A 20,269-nucleotide genomic window follows, 5' to 3' on the forward strand; every position below is an offset into this window, starting at 1 on the left:
AGGGCGAATATGCCTGATCCTCTCTCCTCCCCTACTCCCCCTCCATATATCTTGAGTAACTTTTCCTCCATACACCACAAAGGTGGTATATCTCAGTGGTATGTTACGCTCCTCTCCCCGCTCAATGATGTGAAACTACATATTCAAACACGGTGGGAATCAGAATTTAATATTCTTCTGACAGATCAGGAATGGGAAAATATTTTTATGAATATTTTTAAAATGTCTCGGTGCATTAATCACACTGAAATGATGATCAAATTAATTCATGGCCTTTATCACACACCTGATAAACTACATAGGATCTGGCCGGATTCCTCTAAATTTTGTTGGAGGCAATGTGGATTAGAAGGTACTTTAATTCACACATTTTGGACATGCCCAGTTATTAGGCCATTGTGGATAGAGGTTTTTGGACTAATTGAAAAGGTCACAAAGGTGACCCTCCCCCACCGCCCTGAGATTGTTCTTTTGCATTACTTTCCTCCTTATGTACCCTCTGAATACTCTTATGTGATAGGCCATATTCTCATAGCTACCAGGGCCGCAATCGCTCAATATTGGAAAAGAACAGATTCACCACGCTTATCCAAAATTATAACGTCAATACAGCGCAATTTCGAAATGGAAACTATGAGCATTAAATATTCCTTAGCTCCCCAATCCCCTCTATTGAAATGGCTACCGTGGTTTGATTACTATTCCTCCTGCACTACCCCCCGGAATGCCTTGCCTTGTAATGGGTGAATGTTTAGTTTCTTTTTATATATGTCTATATACTGTTTAGTCAAAAAGGTACAGAAGTATGCGCAGGTTCTCTAGTTTCCCTGAAAGACTGATGGTCAGCATCTCCTCTATTCTGTGTTCCACTCTTTCTCTATCCCATCTTTTCCTTATCTCCCCTATTTTTTCTTTATTTCTAACTTTCAAGTCTTTTAGTATTAGTATTATTACTTTACTACTATGTATTATGGTTTTCAGACATGCTGCTACTGTGTTATTGGCTTTTTTGTTTACATAACGTTGTGTATGTTCTGTATTGAAAATCTTCTCTAATAAAATTTCTTCAGTTAAAAAAAAAAAAAATGTATTGGCAAGCACACTACAGTACATATCCCCTCTTAAGGTTTGTATTAGAGTGTTCCTGAAAATACTTGGCATTTAACGTGCATAACATTAGATTTTTTAGAAGCAGCAGCATTCTCCCCCACATACTGCCTCCACTTCCGCAACTTATCAAAGAAGTCAGGAGGAACAGACTCTCCCTCTGGGATTGGAAGTGTGGTGCTAGGCTGTGACAGGTGCGTGCATGCTATGCGTTATTTTAAACAATATCCCTCATTTTCACCCTTCTGGGCGATATCATTTGCAATATCGCCAAGTGTGTAACGATGAGCGCTCCCCATGCATCGTTATGGGCCCCCACTGTCATCTGTTCATGCAGGTCAATTTAGACTTATCGTCCAAAACTGCATGTTCGGGACAGCCGCGGCGTGACGTCACTGATCAATGGGCCTAATTCAGGTTGGATCGCAAATAATGAGAAAAAGATGCGGTCGCATGTGCAGCACTTGTCCTGTGCATGCACCCACATTTTCTGCAGGGGAGGGGTGCAAAAAATGTGATCGCCTCTGCCTGCCAATCAGGCAGAGGTGGGCGGGCAACACTCCATTTCCAGGGAGGAGATGGAGCGCTGCGGGGGCGGACAAACAGGGGCAGTGCAGCGTGATCACGGCCACAATCGACAACATGGGATGGCAGAAGCCATCCTTTGTTTCTGCTAACAAGCAGAAATTGCAATGCGTTCGCAATTTCTGCTTGTTGAATGGGGGAAGGTGGCGGTCAGCATGCTGGGCGGCCTTGCCCAGCGATGGCCGGCCTCCAGCATGTGATCCAAAGGATTGCAAATTCTTCTACCCTCCTAATATCTTGGGAGGGTAGGGGAAACATGACTGTAGGCCATGCCTGGTCAACCTCAGGCTCTCCAGCTGGTTGTAAAACTACACTTCATAGCATGATCTGTCACAGTGTCAGCATTTCTTAATAGCAAAGTATGGCAGGGCATGCTGGGAATTGTAGTTTCAAAACAGCTGGAGAGCCACAGGCATGTCCAGTGTCGGACTGGAGCATGAAGGGCCCACCGGGGGTATGCAGTGGTAGGGGCCCATGATTAGAGGTGTGGCCAGCCTCCAAAGGGGGTGTGGCCCACCACCACAGAGGTTTGGCTAACCATTATAGAGTATCTGGTCTGGACTCCTTGATAATTTATATAGTAATTAATGCTAGTGCATGCATGATAATGTGCCAGATTAACGACAGCAATGCACTGTAGAGAATACATCATAATCCTGTGCAACATAAGGTAACATATGTATAATATATAATTCAAGTGCACAGTGTAGAACCTGATCACTAGAGGAGGTGGGCCCCCAGGCAGTTGGGCCTACCGGTGGTTTCCCCTATACCCCTGTGGGCCAGTCCGAGCCTGGGCATGTCTGCATTAGGTGATATCGCTCATGGAATGTGTTGTCTAATGTATATGTACCTTTATAGTACATGGAAAAGCAGCAGTAGCATATGTAAGAAGCTGCTGTCTGTTCTAGCTCTTGTTAGTAGACAGCAGCGACGGACTGGGGCTCAAAAACCCTGACCAGCACTTGTGAGCGCGCACGATGTACGGAGGCGTGCCACGAGTCATTTGGGGCGTGGACTCGTGGCATGCCCCCATTACCATGGCGACGCTTGCTGAGTCCGGGGGCGTGGACTCACGGCATGCGCCGCCCATTTCGATGGAGACCAGTGGGGGCGGCTGAACCAGAAAGCCAGAGGCTGAGCACGGCCTTCCCAGCTCTCTGAGGGACCGGGTCGGCCCACCTGCCCTTCTGGCATGTGCCAGAAGTGTCAGATGGCAAGTCCGGCCCTGGTAGGCAGCGCTCCATCTGAGGCATTAGAAACTCTAGTGAGTGATATTATGTCACATATTCAGTGTTTTCAGCACCCCCTAATCATTGCACCCCAGATTCTCCGGCAGCCTTGTCGACCTTGACTTACTAGCTGTAGCAATTGATTCACACCACAGTAATGCAATGAGAAAAACAAATTAACAGAAAGTGTTTATTACAAGATAAATTTAAAAAAATCAAATGAATTTCCAAAATTAATGATCAGGTTTTTTTGGGTTGTTTTTTTTTTTATTTAATCATTGTGTAAGCTAACCTTGATTTCTCCTGTTAAAGCTAACCGCCATCCCCCCTACCCCCACCAAGACATTATATAGTGCACATTTATTGTGTAGACTGAATGACATACAACCTCTCAATTCCCTGAAAGACATAAAAATCACTACACTACAAAGAAAAGCTGTAAAAGTAATTAGACAAACAGGTAACCCTACCGACATGCAAATAAATTAAACATTATCTTAATGTGTGAAAAAAGAAAGATTGGTATATTGTATTAAATATATATACAGATATATTTTTAAACAATGATTCTGCATAGTAAATTTATATGAAAACAGTATAATACAAATTATAATGTTCAAGACGCCACTAATTAACTTCGTGCTCCAACAAAATTTACTAAAGTCATATACTTGACAATGGAATTCCAGCAGTGTACGTTTTCTGTAATAATTTAGGTCAAAGCATTGTGCAGTTACTGTAATGCCCCCTACACACTCGGTGATGCGCCGCCGAGCTGCCCGACGGCAGAAACGGCTGACGGGCGACCCGACGGCAGGGAGGAGGTGACGGGGAGTGAGGTTTATTCACCCCCCACGGCACCCGGCTCCATAGCACTGCATGCTAATATGGACGAGATTGTCCACATTGGCCTACATGCATAAGCGACATGGCACCAACGATGAATGAGCGCAGGGCCTACACACTGACCAATATGAACGAGTTCTCGTTCATTAATGAACGAGAACGTTCATATCGTTGAGTGTTATCGCCTAATGTGTAGGGCTCTTAATTATGGAAATCTATTAACAAATGAAAGGTCAGCTGAAAGATGTGTTTATAGCCCCATATGACTTCTCAGTGGGAGACACAGAGTGTGGAACCCTCCTTCTCGTTGTTTCTTCATATTTAGGCACAAAAGGCACTTCCGAATCACATGGAGGAACACGTTCCATTTCCTCTGATCTCCTGTTGTCTTCGCGCTCCAACAGGAACAGATTGAAGAACTGGTTACATTTAAGACAACTCTTCAATATCTCAATCATGAGAAACACAGCAGTCAGCCCAATTAATAAATAACCTGAAATAAAAAAAAAGGTTTCAAAATGTCCAAATGAAAATGTATAAGAAAAAAAAAAAGGTAAATAAATTACTTCTATAATGAACAATTGTTATGTCCACTGGCCACAAGCAAGCTGAACAGTCTACAGAGATCATCAGTTATAAAGTTTTACCGCCAGACACTAATGATTGCATGAATATATATTTTATTGTTTGATACTTCAACTATCTCTAAATTGAAACCATTTTTTTTTTCTAGTACCGTGACCTTGTGATGAAGGGGTACGTCAAGCAATAAGATGTCTAACGTGACAGGTGGAGTTATAGTGAAGTGGGGATCTCAAGCTAAAAACATAAGGGGTATGTATTTTTTTTCCATTAAGAGAGCAAGTCATTATCAAACAAAATATATTATAAAGCTTTCCGGGCTCCGAGCATGCAACGGGCCCGTCCATATATCCCCGCCTCCTGGCTCAGGTAAATCAGTTGTATTCCAAAGCTCAAGGCAGGAGCATCATAGATAGCCCTAATCAGGCAATAAGAACACACATGCACACCCTTCCGTACAAGAAGGAAGAGGTTAGTGAGTAAAAGGATCCTTAAATCAGGTGCATCAGGGTGGGATCCCTAGGGATCCTGTGGACTTAGGAGAAATACCGTTATCAACAGTAAGTTCTTACCATAACGTATATTTCTCCGGCAGGGTCCACAGGTTATCCACAAGATAACAATGGGATTTCCCAAAGCAATTTAGTGGTGGGGACACGTTATGAGAGGCAAAGGTATCCATGGCATAATGTCTAATGAATGTGTTAATGGAAGACCATGTGGCTGCCTTACATATCTGTTCTGCTGAAGCACCACATTGTGCTGCCCATGATGGACCTACCTTACGAGTAGAGTGAGCAGAGACATTAGCCGGAACAGGGAGATCAGCTTGAGAATATGATTCTGAAATAGTCACCCGAAGCCATCTTGCCAGTGTCTGCTTATCAGCAGGCCATCCTCTCTTATCAAATCCGTAGAGAATGAAAAGAGAATCTGTCTTTCTGATGGCACTGGTATGATCCACGTAGATCCTCAATGCACAGACCACGACCAGCAATGCATCTCCCGCAGAAAGGCCTGGTACCTGGAAAGCCAGGACTACAATTTCTTCATTAAGTGAAATTTAGACACCACCTTCGGAAGATACCCAGATCTATTTCTGAGAGCTGCTTTATCTGGATTAAAAATCAGAAATGGGGAACGACATGATAATGCCCCTAAATCTGATACTCTTCTAGCTGACGCCATAGCCAGTAGAAAGAGAACTTTAGCTGTCAACCACTTAAGATCCACTTTATTAAGTGGTTCGAATGGGGCAACTTGAAGGGCTTTCAGGACTAGACTTAAGTCCCAAGGCACTGTAGGAGAAACAAGAGGAGGTTGAATGTGCAGCATTCCCTGGAAAAAGTACGCACATCCTGTAAGTTGGCAATTCTCTTTTGGAACCATACAGTCAATGCTGACAATTGCACGCTCAAGGAAGCCACCTTCAAACCTTTATCCATTCCTGGCTGAAGGAATGCTAAGACCCTGGAAACTCTGAAAGACTTAGGGTCCATTTACCGTTCAGTGCACCAATGAATATAGGTTTGCCATATTCGGTGATAAATGCGAGCTGAGGAAGGTTTCCTTGCTCTGAGCATACAGATGTAGCCACCTTTATCTTGACTGGCGGAGGCGTTTGTCCCGATCGAGCATATGCAGCGTACCGGGGCGTAGGGAGGCACGCCTAGTCACAGAGAGGCGTACCTAATCGCACGGAGGCAGACAGAGCGTTTGGCGTTACCTTTACGTGTAATACCTGCGATCATCCACCAGATGTCGCTTTTTACAATCACCACTGCGCATGCGTGTGGTCTCCCGTAAAATACAATACTGAAATATATAATAAGGACTACTTTACTAAGGCGTCTCATTACGCTGCATACAGTAAATACTCATTACGCTGCATTATTTAATACAGTAAATACTCATTATGCTGCATTATTTAATACAGTATATACGGTACAGATGCAAATAGTACAGCATACAGTATATGATCCATCTACAGTACTTTATGAATATGTGAGCGTCCAAGTCCCGCAGACAAAACAACATAAAACCAGTAGTGTACACTGTCACAAATGGACGTGTTAGAAGTTCACTGTTGCCTCTTGCGATTAGGAATTTTGTACAGTATGTTAGCGTCCTAATCCCGTAGCCATTACAGCATAATCAAAACCAATGGATTTATTCATCTGTCTGCGGCGAAGTGGTGAAGTGTTCCGCTTCCTATGCTCAGAGTCCCGAGTTCGATTCCTAAAGTACGAATGCATGTTAGTTTTTTCCAGACACTTTATTATTTTTTTTATTCACATAAACCAGGGCAAAGCTGCAGGAGCGGTTCTATTGTTAAGGTTCTATGTACAGTACACATACAATTCTGTAGCAGGGCAGACTCAATAGAAATGGCTACCACCTGTGACTCCTTGCCCCATGGAGACCCTCAGCTATGGAGCAGGTAACAGCACAGATTTTGTAGGTCACGGGGCAATGCTGAAGGAGCGTCAGAATCCCCTAGCTAAAATACACAGGGTCGATAGGGATAAGCGAGGTCTATGCACTTAACGATACCCCAGACCCCATCGCATCACAAAGTGACAAAATGTCCAAGGAACTTGTACATCCACCTTGTGTCAGCACTCAGCTATGGAGCGAGTGACAGCATAGCTTTTGCTGGCTACGGGGCAGTGCTGAAGAAGCGTCAGAATCCCCTAGCTAAAATACACAGGGGCGATAGGGTTAAGCGAGGCCTATGCACATAATGTTACAAGGCGGGGGTTCATGTACCTCGGACATTTTGTCACTTTGTGATGCGATGGGGTCTGGTGTATCGTTATGTGCATAGGACCTCGCTTATCCCTATCGACCCTGTGTATTTTAGCTAGGGGATTCTGACGCTCCTTCAGCATTGGCCCGTTCTTTGAACACGGTATTTTCCACTGCCTCGCCCTAACCCCCATCCCACTTTCCCCTTCCCCCCTGGGAGCCTGCACAGTTCATGCAGTAGACAGGTAGGGAGTTCCGATCAGGTTACAAGATCAGATTTATGTGAAACCTGTGTGCACCCTTCCATTGAATGTATAACAAAGAAAAAAAATTATAATACAGTGAATGTCACGGGAACTCGGACGCTCATACTGTACATGTATTTCAAAAGCACGGTGTTTATGCATTGTACATACTTCCTTTTACACAATTAGTTGCGTCTCCATACACAATCTTGCGTCTGCATACACAAGTGTTTTAACATGTTCGTTTGTGTCTGTATAAACTATTTATTTATATTGAGAACTCTCACCGTCTGACCATTGGTCACCATCTATTAACATTACAGTCGTCACTGACCATTTGCCAGAGCTGTAGATCAATCCGCCGCTATACGATCGAAAGTACTGGATTAGTGGAGCATTAGCCACCCAGTGGTGGAGATGTGTAATGCATGCTGAGTATCTAGAATCGCCTCAACACGCCTGCCTGTGATTAAACTCAAGAAGCTAAGCTATCGTCTTAGCGTGACTAAACGTCCATCTAGGCAGAGAATCGGTCAAGATAAAGGTGGCTACATCTGTAGTTTAAATTACCTGTTGTGAGAATCCTCTTGTCTTCAGGATAGAGGTTTCAAGAGCTACGCCATCAAAGACAGTCGATCCAGATGTCTGTGATAACAAGGACCCTGCATCAGTAGATCTGGACGTTGAGGGAGCAGAAGTGGAGCATCCATCGACATTCTCTGTAGATCTGTGTAACAATGTCTTCTGGGCCAAGCCGGAGCTATTAGTATCATGACACCCTTCCCTTGCTTTATCTTTCTCACAACCCTGGGTAATAGGGTGATTGGAGGAAACACATAAGCCAGATGAAAGTCCCATCTCAACGACAGGGTATCCACAAAGATCGCTCTGGGATCCTTTGTTCTTGACCCGTATGCGAGAACTTTGTTGTTCAGATGGGACGCCATGAGATCGATCTCTGGCAACCCCCACTTGTCTACTAGAGCAGGCATGTCCAAACTGCGGCCCTCCAGCTGTTGAGAAACTACACATCCCAGCATGCCCTGACACAGTTTTATCATTCTCTGACAGCAAAACTGTGTCAGGGCATGCTGAGATACGTAGTTTCACAACAGTTGGAGGGCCGCAGTTTGGACATGCCTGTACTAGAGTCTGGAAGACCTCCGGGTGAATCCTCATCTGAACCATGTGTAGCCTGTGAAGATGAAGATTTACTTACCACCAGCTTATCAGCCTGTTTCTTTTGAGAGTCAGCTGCTGGAAGTTATACACCACAGGTGGGAAGCTGTATGTAAGGGTTAATAGTGTAACCTATCCCTGGTACAGGAGTTGGAGGAATTATCCTTTCAGCTATACTGGATAAAGTCTGTGCAAACATAGCCCAAGGTGGATCAACCTGCACCTGAATCTGCTTTGTATTTTTCAAGAACCCCTGGTGAAATCTATAACAATTTGCACACAACCCATCCTGAACCAGATCCTGAAAGGATAACACAGCTTTGCAAGACAACCAAGATATGAGTGTTGGTATTGCTGTGAGTGTATCCTCCTCACCTTTGCCGCTCTTAGACATGATAAATAATCAACACTTCAACAATGTATTACACAATTTGTGACTGTAATCACGTTAAGCTTTTTAAAGTGACATACAATCCGACCCTACCCATGCACCGGCATTGAGGATCGGAATAGAACAAAACTGACAGAATATAGTAAAGTCAGCAATCACACTAGCAGTCAGTCACATGTTATACATTAGTATAATAAGCAATATGAGCACATCATCAACTAAAACTAAATTTCAAGTATGTAGGAGAACATATTACTGAATCATGTTTAAACAGACGCATTGCGAAAGAAACAGTAAATGTATATAGACTCATAGGCAACAGGCACTTATCTAACTATTCATACTCAAAAAGGTAGATAGAGACTTAGTGCTGTATTATCCGTACTCAGTAGAGTGGGATACAGGGAGACTTACCTCGCTTCCAGAACCGATCGATACGTTAGCGAACGTTGACTGGATCCAGACGTTAATTGTGTACACTGCCGCTCCATGAACCTATAGTGAACACAGACGCTCAGTGAACACAGACGCACCAGTCACACAGCCACCTATGCTGCGACTGGGTCCCCTTTCGTGTACAGCATCTGAGACGGAAGCAGGAAACCGTTCATGGTGGGAGACTCAGAGGAAACTGGTCATGAACCGGGGGAGGGGTGACCAGGAGAGCGTCTGAATCCCCACTGCTGACATCAACCCTAGGGATCGCGGCCTCATACTATTCCTGGAGCCTATGATCCCTAAGGCCTAGCACTGGTGCACCCGAGGTGGCAGCCACATCAGCGGCTGTTTGGTAGTCTCCTCCCAAAACAGTGTGGCTGTGTCCGTATTCCCCTCCTAAGCGGAACCGATGCCTTACCTTCTCCCCATGATCCGGCTACAGCCTGGTAACGTCTGCTGGACTTGCTAATATATCCAACACAGACGCCCACCGAAACAGCACTGAACTCGTGGGTAAGCGTTGTCGCGACCCGTTGTAGAGTTGTTGGAGCGACTCCTTCTAAGGTACGTATAAGACTCTGTTTAGAAAGACTGCTCAGAAAAAAAGTAAGACTATAAAAATAAAATAAGAAAGCTTAGGGCTCTTAAAAACCAGCAGCCCTCTGACCATGGTCCGTCTCCTGCCGCACCAAACAAAAAACTAATTTGCCTGAGCCAGGAGGCGGGGATATATGGACTGGCCCGTTGCATGCTGGGAGGCCGGAAAGCTTTGACCGATTGGTGCAAATCCACTGTCGCTTCATCATATCCCATTGTTATCCTGTGGATAACCTGTGGACCCTGCCGGAGAAAAAGGAATTAAACTAAATAAATATATACAATACAGAATTAATGACTCATTCAAGTTTGATCATAATTATACATAGGATGTAAAGCACTACCAGGTTCAAGAGCACCAGACTAACTCGCATTGTAAAAAAAACAAAAATCACCTTTTGTATCAGTCAGTGGGCACATCGCAGCCAGGCAGGTAGGGCAGCTTGGTCATACAGTAGTGAACAGTAACAAAGGGGAGCACGGCTTACTAGGAGCTTTCTGATTGGCTGCTTGCACTTTATAGAGCAGGAAGCTAAATGATGCTATAACTTTGGTGTCATGGAACACCTGCTGTGTGCTTTGCCTGGCTTAAGTACTACTATCTGCACTGCTGCCTGCCCTGACCTCTGCACTGAACTCAGACTACGCTCTTTGGACTACCTACTCAGACCAATTGTTTGAACACTGGAACCATGTACAAGTGATCGCCATTAGCTTTAAAGAAAAGGGCGCTGTTTTGGAGATAATAAAAGAAGTCCATGATTCTAAAGATTTGTTCCAGGAAATTGGCATAGATCATACTTGTTAGCTTTTGTTAAATTAAGCATATACAGGAGTAAACTCAGAAAAAGTGTTTATAATATTCATCTTCTTTAGACTTTAGAACCCCCCAAAAATTAGACTATTTGCTTAGAAGCCCACTATACAAGTTGCGTAATAAAATATAAATAAGGTGGCGATGAGTGGATCACAGATATGCAGTCTTCTTAACAGTTAATTTCTTGTGTTCACATGCAATATTTTAATGGCAGCCCTCCATGCCAGCTGTCTAAGACAAGGTTCTCACTGCTGCCATACAAAAAGTAAAATAAGTCACATGTTAAAAGTAAAAACAAAAACAAAAAAAACGCAACATCGTGGATGGACAGGACTGTAGTGTAAATAGGCATCTGGTTGCTCATCACTATGACCATTTACCATGTACTCAAGAAAACCCATACAGCAAGGTTCAAATCGGGGTCAAATCAGTTGCGGTCTCTTGTCCAGTTCGCCATTACACCCTATAGAGCTCTCACCTGTAAAGGTCAGGGTGATTTTCCAAAGGCTAAAACGGACAGAAAACTCATTGACTGTACCTTGATGTATTTTTTAAGAAAAATGTTCATATGAATTTATGGAATTTTATTATTTACTTTTAATAAAAATGAATTGGTATCATATTTAATTGGGCCATTTGGCCATTCTGTCTCGGGTGTGTTTTTGGTGTGAGGGTATACTTACAGGGGACACCGGTTATAAGAACCCACACCGTGGAAGAATATCCATTGGAGATACTAGAATCTAAGTGTTTCAGAAGGCACTACACTAAGCCCATTTGGTTTTTGTTTATATATATATATATATATATATATATATATATATATATATATATATCAAACAAATACTCTCCTCCTGCGCTATTTTATAGGTATTAGATAAAGCGAGATAAGAAAGTTTCTTAAGAAGGGCAGCCTGTTTCACCGAGTTCCTTGTTAGACTGAACTAGGTATAGAAATGTGGAAAAAAAGAGGAAATTGGCGCCCAGGGATTAGTATAACCCGTAGAATGTACAGAACCCTATGGGTTTCACAAATATTACTGATTTTCAAACAAAAACATGTACTGTTCCTTCATAAAAGTTTATTAAAATTTACAGAAACAAAATGACATGTCCATCATGTTACATAGACATTATGATGTAATTTCTCTTATAATGATCCATCACTGAAATTGTGGAGGAATGTAGACACTTTTAAGCAATATCTTAAATCCTTCCTCATAGGATATTCAGAGATCACATCAAGTACAAAAACCCTTTTTGTACTTGATGTGATCTCTGAATATCCTATGAGGAAGGATTTAAGATTTGTGAAACCCATAGGGTTCTGTACATTCTACGGGTTATACTAATCCCTGGGCGCCAATTTCCTCTTTTTTTCCATATATATATATATATATATATATATATGCACACATATAAAGGGTAATAGAACCGGCACTCATCCTATTCCACTTTGCTCCGGTGCCCTCTGGAAACATCAATATACAACCAGCAGAGACATGCAGCGGCACTAAGAGACTTCTCCCAAGCAGATAAAGTGCAAGGTGTATCACCTAGACAAAGGGGCGCCGCGGCCCTGAAACGTTGGTCACCTGATTTCATGATGTATTAAACACAGTTTGTACTTTATCTGCTTGGGCGAAGTCTCTGAGTGCCGCTGAATGTCTCTGCTGGTTGTATGTATATATATATTTCCATCTTTGTACATTATTCATGTACATTATTGTACATTATTATTATCTTTGTACCTCTTTTAAAAGGTATAGAATAATAGCTTTTGTGACTGTAGTTGATGTAGTTCAGCCTAAAGCAAATGTTGTATACAGTACACTAGCTAATTGAATAATAACACATTTTAATTGAAAAGCATGAATAGAGCTTATGCAAATGAAAACTTCAAACTTTAATTAGTATACAGAGCATAGTGCATTAGTCAGCAGAAAATGCTAATTGGTTGCTAAAAAATTAATAAAATTGAAATAAATAAATTAAAATTCACCACGGAATTGATCACTCTACTTTCCATCTGCAAGACTACAATGGTGCAGACCTTACTGATGTCATATTGGTCAAATTTCCATGTATTTTTCTAACTAAATATATTTATGAACTAAAAACCCTTTGGAAGTGAAATAGTAATCGATTTAACAACATGTCCAAAATTAAATGATTTGTATTTATGGGCCGATCAGTAGGCTCTTCCTCTTCAGTATGCTAGTCTGGAGTTATTTTATTATCGTAATCTAAAAAAATTATTTGGTTAATGACTAAAAACTCTAAAAGCAACTTTAACATACAGATTGAGTCTCCCATATCCAGAAATCAAATATCCAAAATATTCTGAAATCTAAAAATTTTGGGAGTGTGTCCGAGATAGGGACACCTTTGCTTACTGAAGGCGCAGTGTACACAAACTTTATTTCATGCACAAAATTATTAAAAATATTGTATGAAATTACCTTCAGGCTGTGTGTATAAGGTGTATATGACACAAATGCATTTCATACAGTATTCAGGGGTACATTTACTAAGCAGTGATAAGAGCGGAGAAGTGAGCCAGTGGAGAAGTGCCCATGGCAACCAATCAGCACTGAAGTAACATCTATAATTTGCATACTATAGAATGATACAGAGCTGATTGGTTGATGGGGAAATTTCTCCACTGGCTCACTTCTCCGCTGTTATCACTGCTTAGTAAATGTATCCCTTAGACTTGGGTCCCATCCCCAAAAATTCTCTTATTATGGTATCCAAATGTTCCAAAATACGATATCCAAAATACCTCTGGTCCCAAGCATTTCTGATATGGGAGACTTACCCTGTATTCCCAAGTGTACAAGGCTATTAAATTATCCTCATCAGTTATTACGATCCAGTTCATGACCTTGGGCTTGTTGCACACCTTCCAGCACTCATAAATACAATGAAGTTACAGTAGTATTTGTCACATGAACACACTGTAATACTCCTCCACGTTCAAACACTTTATCTCCCACCAAACTCACGTCTGTCAATTGTAGGTCTTTTAGTTCAGGTAACAGAGGCTAAGTTAAACAAATATTTAGGGATGGATCAGTTTCCGATGGTGTAACACCAATGGTGTATCTCTTTTCATGGTAGATTTTTCAACTTTCAGTGATGCTTTCCGATGGTAACTGTCATTGCATGGTGTGGGAGATATGATCAGTGGAAGTCAGCTGTTAAACATAGAGAACGCGTACCAGCGGTCGTGATGCCGGCAGTCAGAATACTGACACCGGAATCCCGACACTGGTCAGATTCGCCAGAATCCAAACACACCAAGTCAAGTGAGCAAGGAAGAGGCAGGCCCACAGGGGATTAGATGAAGAATAGATCTTAATCTTTCATTGGAATTAATGTAAATTGAGTAATACTTTAAAAAGGAAAGATAAAAAAACTAACTCGGAGCAAGCCTATAAAAGGCGCAATTTATTATTTGGTATAAAAAAAATAAAAAAAAAGTCAGCTGTGACTTATATTGCAGATAGCAGGAAAGTTTACCGATAGAACAAGGTAGCAGACTATCACATGAATATGGCAGTGTGTAAGGAGTAATGGGGGTCATTCCGAGTTGTTCGCTCGTTATTTTTTTCTCGCAACGGAGCGATTAGTCGCTAATGCGCATGCGCAATGTCCGCAGTGCGACTGTGCCAAGTAAATTTGCTATGCAGTTAGGTATTTTACTCACAGCATTACGAGGTTTTTTCTTCGTTCTGGTGATCGTAATGTGATTGACAGGAAGTGGGTGTTTCTGGGCGGAAACTGACCATTTTATGGGAGTGTGAAAAAACGCTACCGTTTCTGGGAAAAACGCGGGAGTGGCTGGAGAAACGGAGGAGTGTCTGGGCGAACGCTGGGTGTGTTTGTGACGTCAAACCAGGAACAACAAGCACTGAACTGATCGCACTGGCAGAGTAAGTCTCGAGCTACTCAGAAACTGCACAGAGAAGTCTTTTCGCGATATTGCGAATCTTTCGTTCGCAATTTTGATAAGCTAAGATTCACTCCCAGTAGGCGGCGGCTTAGCGTGTGCAAAGCTGCTAAAAGCAGCTTGCGAGCGAACAACTCAGAATGACCCCCAATGTCTGAATTATTTTATGCATAAATAGAAATGTTGTGAAATGAAGACAATAAAGACCACAGAGATCCCTCTCCTCTACAGCATGCTGAAATATGTATTTAGAGCAGGGATGGGGAACCTCAGGCCCGAGGGCCGTATAAGGCCCACAGAGCCACTTGATCCGGCCCGGCCAGGCTCACCTAGCCGGGCGCCCGCTGAGATTTTGTTACTAGTGGGCACCTGGCTTCTTACCCTCAGTAGCAGCCGGAGGCAAGAGCTCACTCCTGAGCTCCGGCTTCCGGCTCTGGCAGTGTGTGTGCTGCTTAGCAGTGTTATGGGAGAGATGTCATGACTTCTCTCCCATAGTTCTGAGGAGCGAGCGGATAGGCGCAGGGCAACAGTCCGGAAGCAGGAGCGGGTATGGTGAGTATTGTGTTTTTTTTTCTTTTAATGTGTGTGTGTAAGCATCGCTACTAGTGGACATATCTAATGGGGCATAACAAGTGATGGGGCATATCTAATGGGGCATAACAAGTGACTGGGGGCATATCTACTGGGGCATAACAACTAACTGCGGGTATATCTACTGGGGGCATAACTACTGACTGGGGGCAGGCTCATTTTTAAGTTGATAATTTTTGTATGGCCCCCGAAGGATTTTATAAATATCCAAATGGCCCTCGGTAGAAAAAAGGTTCCCCACCCCTGATTTAGAGGTTAGGTCTACATTAATTACACATGGAGATTGATGTGAACTGTGGAAGCGGAGATCTACAATGATTACACACATATTAAAAGGAACAAGCCTCACACTTACCAATAACCAGAATCTTGTAGAGAGCTGGCATCTGCTGACCACTTCGCTCACCAGGAATATAATCGCCAAGTCCAATGGTACTAAGTGAAATAAAACAAAAGTACAGCGAGTCCACGTAGCTCCAATTTTCTTCAATAGCATTAAAGGCAAAGGCTGGAATGAAAAAGAATAGGAGTGCAAGGAGGGCGATTAGGAAAGCGGCATGGATCCACTCCAGCTTGTTCCGGGAGATGTTACACTGCAGGTTAAGGAAACGGACAGGCTTATCACGAAGCAGGACAAGCAGGTTCTGAGCAGCAATGGAGAGTAGAGATAAAGTGAAAGGGATTCCAATGATTGAATACAGCAGGCAAAATAGTTTTCCGCTCATGGAGATGGGAAAAGGATGCCCATAACCTGTAGGAGACAAAAAATATATCTAAATATCTATTTATCTATCTATACATTACATCATTGACATCCTAGAACATAAAAATGCAGACATCCGGATTCTGACCCTCAGGATCTCGCTTTCGGTTTTCTGACTGTCGGGATTTCAACTTCTGGGATTTTGTCCGCTAGCCCTAGATTTGAACAGTGGACTACTGGCGGGTGTGATGCCACCAGTCCGAAGACCAACCACAGCAACCCAATGTAGAATACCAACAGGGGGTAGGTAAGTATACTAATTTCCCCCAAAATCACCCTAATCCTCCCTTCCGACAGCCTAAACCCTAGACCCCCCTCCTCCGCCTAACCTTAATCCTCCCTTCCCTGCAACCTAACCCCAACTGTTCCTGGGGATGCGTAAACCTCTCAACCCCCCCCCCCCCCCTCCTTCCCCTGCTGGCTAACACTAAAGGCCAGAACTCACTGGCCGTTAAGGGAGCGATGTGTGCTGAGCGTGCGGAGGGAGACGGGGGGCGCTCATTTCACCCAGCGGGTGAAGTGAGCGACCTGCTAGATTGGCCTGCATGCAGGCCAATCTAGCACCAGCGATAGCGATGCGCGGGGCTGCGCATCGCTATCGCTGTGGGGGGCGCACACAGAGCGATCATGCTTAAAATCTAAGCAATCTAGTCAGATTGCTTAGATTTTAAGCAGCGATCGCTCCGTGAGTTCCCCCCTTAACAGTGAGCCACATACTTACAATCGGGGGTGCCGGGTGCAGGGATTCCAGCATCAGCATTTCGGCTGTAAGAGTAAAAAGTTTCTGGCCAACATTCACAATGAAACTAAATGTTTGCATACCTTGACAGAACCTGAGATATTTGACATTGTATATATAGGTGCTGTGCAAGCTGTTGTTCTGGTGTAACTGCCTTTTACAGCTAGAGAAGGCTTGCTTTAGTATCCTTCTATGGAGCTACTGGCAGAATGTCTGCCGATTATTGGAAATGCAGCTTCTCCTATGACTTCAGCTGTATTTGAATAGCTTGCAGTTTCCTCATTTAATTAAGTCACTTAAATGCACTTTAAAAAGTCACTAAGCTCTACCTTTCCAGAATACATACTATATCCCGGCTGTCAGGATGCTGGGGGTCACACGCCCGACCGCTGCATCCCGACATTGAAGATCCCGACTTCGGAGGGTGTGAAGTATTTCTACACCCCTCGTCTCCTACCCTAACCCTCCCGGGTAGACAGCTACCGCTAACCTTCCACGGGTGTCGGCTACGGCTAACCCTAACCCCCCTCTGCCGGGCCCTAACCCCCACCCTGATACTCACCTTCGGGATGTCAGCTGTCTGTGATCCGACGCCGGTATCCTGAGTGGTGTCGGGATTCCAGCATCGGTCACATGACCGCCAGCATCCCGACAGCTGGGACGCATCACACCCTTCCACCCAGTGATTTGGAAACAGAAAATACATTTCCCTGACATACCAAACTCTTACATTTTGTTATGGTGTTGAGACAGGCGACTAGGTGTGAGCGAGACAAGAAACCCTTCCTGTGCTCAGTCCTACTATCCTTATTGTGCCCACTCATCTCTCATATTATGAGCAGGCACTCACTGCATAATAATATTATTGCACAGTAATTATGTATTAGTGTAAAGCGGTGAATTTGTATGTAACTTGTTCAAAAAAAGATACTTTCTCTTACGTCCTAATGGATGCTGGGGTCCACATTAGTACCATGGAGTATAGACGGGTCCCTTGGGAGTAATGGGCACTTTAAGAGTTTAATAGTGTGGGTTGGCTCCTCCCTCTATGCTCCTCCTACCAGACCCAGTTTAGAAAATGTGGTGGAGCCGGTCACAACTAGGGGAGCTCCTAGGAGTTTTTCTAATTTTATTGTTTTGTTTTTTTGTTTTTTTTATTATAGCGTTAGGTACAGGGAGACTGCTGGCAACAGCCTCCCTGCTTCGTGGGACGGGGGGGGGGGGGGGGGGGGGGGGGGAAGTAGGATCCAACCCTAGAGGTTAATGGCTCCTATCTCCGCCCACGAGGCGACCGATCACTCCTGCAGCACGGCCGCCAACCCCTAACAGAGCCAGAAGATGGAGTGGTGAGTATGATGCAGGCGTCCCGGTAAGCGGGTCACCGGTGAGAATGGCGGCATAAGGGTTGGAGCGCAGCCTGCGAAGCTGCGCTCCGGAGGGCTCAGCAGTACAATGTGCGGCGCTGTGAGGGACGCCCTCAGCCAGCGCACGGACCCGACACTGGTATACATGGGCTAACAGGTGCTTATCCCGCTGTTAGCAACCACATTTACCTCAGGCCAGTATAATCTCAGCAGTGGGAAGACGCGCCATTACAGGGGGCGGGGCTTCTTCCTCAGAGCGGATCCAGCACTCACCAGCGCCATTTTCTCCCTGCAGATTACACTACAGAGACGCTGACAGGGAGCACTGCCCTTCTCTTCACTCCAGATATCCTCTGCGGCACCAGGGTGTATTAGACAAGGGAGGGAGAGTGTTATATTTCACTGTGTAATCTATTGAGGTTATTCAGTCAGCGCCAGGCATTTATCATAATAACTGCCTACTGTGGCGCTGTGTGGCTGGCTACTTATACTCTGTCTCTCTGAAGGTACTCTGTGGGGAAACGGTGTCTACATATTCATGTGTGTGTGTGTGTGTGTGTGGGGGGGGGATCTATTTTACATTACCATGTCCAGGGACTCTGTGTCTTGTGTTGCAGAGTGTGTATCTTCTCCTGAAGAGTCTATTCCATGTACTCAGGAATGTAATATACTGTCCCAGGCTTCTGATTCTGAATTCCCATGGGTGGCTTCTATCCAAGGAATGATATCAGATTTCATCTAGGATAGCTCATAATGAGACTAAAACACAGGTTTTGTCGTATTCAGCGCCCACTGCCTCCTCAAAAGCCCCTGGTATATACCCTAAAAAGTGTGCTCTTGCCCAGATAATGCAAGCTGACACGGACGCCGACTCTGATACAGGAGACGGTGATGGGGATATACGGGGGAGTGAGGCATCCCTTGCTAAGGGGGTGCAACTCATGCTTGAGGCTATTAGGGACGTTTTACACATTACTGATAAGGCACCTGAACAGATAGAGGAGGTTTATTTTATGGGCAATAAGAAAACCTCCCTTACATTCCCTGCGTCTAAGGAATTAAATGCACTGTTTGAAAAATCCTGGGAAAACCCAGAGAAAAAGTTCCAGATCCCAAAAAGGGTTCTCAAACCCCCCCTGTAGTAGACACTTCTGTATCTAGGTTGTCTAAGAAGGTGGTTTTACCTGTCCCTGGGTCCACCGCTTTAAAAGAGATGGCTGACCGCAAGATTGAGACTACACACAAATCATTATACACAGCGAATGGCATAGCTTTACGACCCACTATTACTTGTGTATGGATTTCTAAGGCCATAGTGAAGTGGTCAGGCACTTTACTAGAGGAATTACAGTAGATTCTATGGATAGAAGTGACATTGAATTGTTTTTACGTCACATACAGGATTCTGCAGGTTTCATGGTGGAAGCCATGAAGGACCTTGGACATCTTAATGCGAGAGCTTCTTCCATGGCTGTCTCGGCATGCACGGGACTCTGGCTGCGCCAATGGTCTGCGGATGCTGAATCCAAGAAGAGTGTGGAGAACCTACCCTTCACAGGTCAGGCTCTGTTTGGGGAAGCATTAGATGCGTGGATCTCCACTGCAACTGCGGCCGACTAGGAAATCTTATCTTACATCTACAATGCAGTCCCTTCGGACCGCAAAAGTTAAAAAGTCCAAACCCCCTTCCAGAGGGGTTGGAGGAAATCCAGAAAACCTGCACCACCAGGTTCCCAGGAATATAAACCTGGTTCTGCTTCCTCAAAATCCTCGGCATGACAGTGGACCTCCCATCCTGGAGATCGGGCAGGTGGGAGCAAGATTAAGAAATTTCAGTCATGTCTGGGCGTCCTCATGCCTGGATCCCTGGGTACAGGGTATCGTTACCTAGGGGTACAGACTGGAGTTTCAAGAACTCCCACCTCACAGATTCTTCAAATCAGGCTTACCAGCTTCGCTGACAGAAAGTGCTATCCTACAGGAAGCCATTCAAAAATTGCTAAAGTCAAATGTCATTGTTCCAGTTCCACCTCACCTAGCAAACAAGGGTTATTACTCAAACCTGTTTGTGGTACCGAAACCGGATGGTT

The 20,269-nt window shown here is 44.1% G+C and overlaps 1 protein-coding gene across 1 annotated transcript in view; it reads right to left on the reverse strand.

Annotated features, from left to right (window-relative positions):
* Positions 1–3,100: 3,100 nt before the first annotated feature.
* Positions 3,101–20,269, reverse strand: part of LOC134980446 (potassium channel subfamily K member 1-like) — a 39,729-nt gene continuing 22,560 nt past the window's right edge. The window contains exons 2-3 of the mRNA XM_063947280.1: positions 15,669–16,064; positions 3,101–4,263 (exon numbers count right to left, since the gene is read on the reverse strand). Of these exons, the coding sequence (XP_063803350.1) occupies positions 4,004–4,263; positions 15,669–16,064 (656 nt within the window). The 3' untranslated portion in view covers positions 3,101–4,003. The remainder of the gene's footprint in view (positions 4,264–15,668; positions 16,065–20,269) is intronic.

Source organism: Pseudophryne corroboree, chromosome 12 (assembly GCF_028390025.1).
Source record: "Pseudophryne corroboree isolate aPseCor3 chromosome 12, aPseCor3.hap2, whole genome shotgun sequence".
NCBI classification, from domain to species: domain Eukaryota; kingdom Metazoa; phylum Chordata; class Amphibia; order Anura; family Myobatrachidae; genus Pseudophryne; species Pseudophryne corroboree.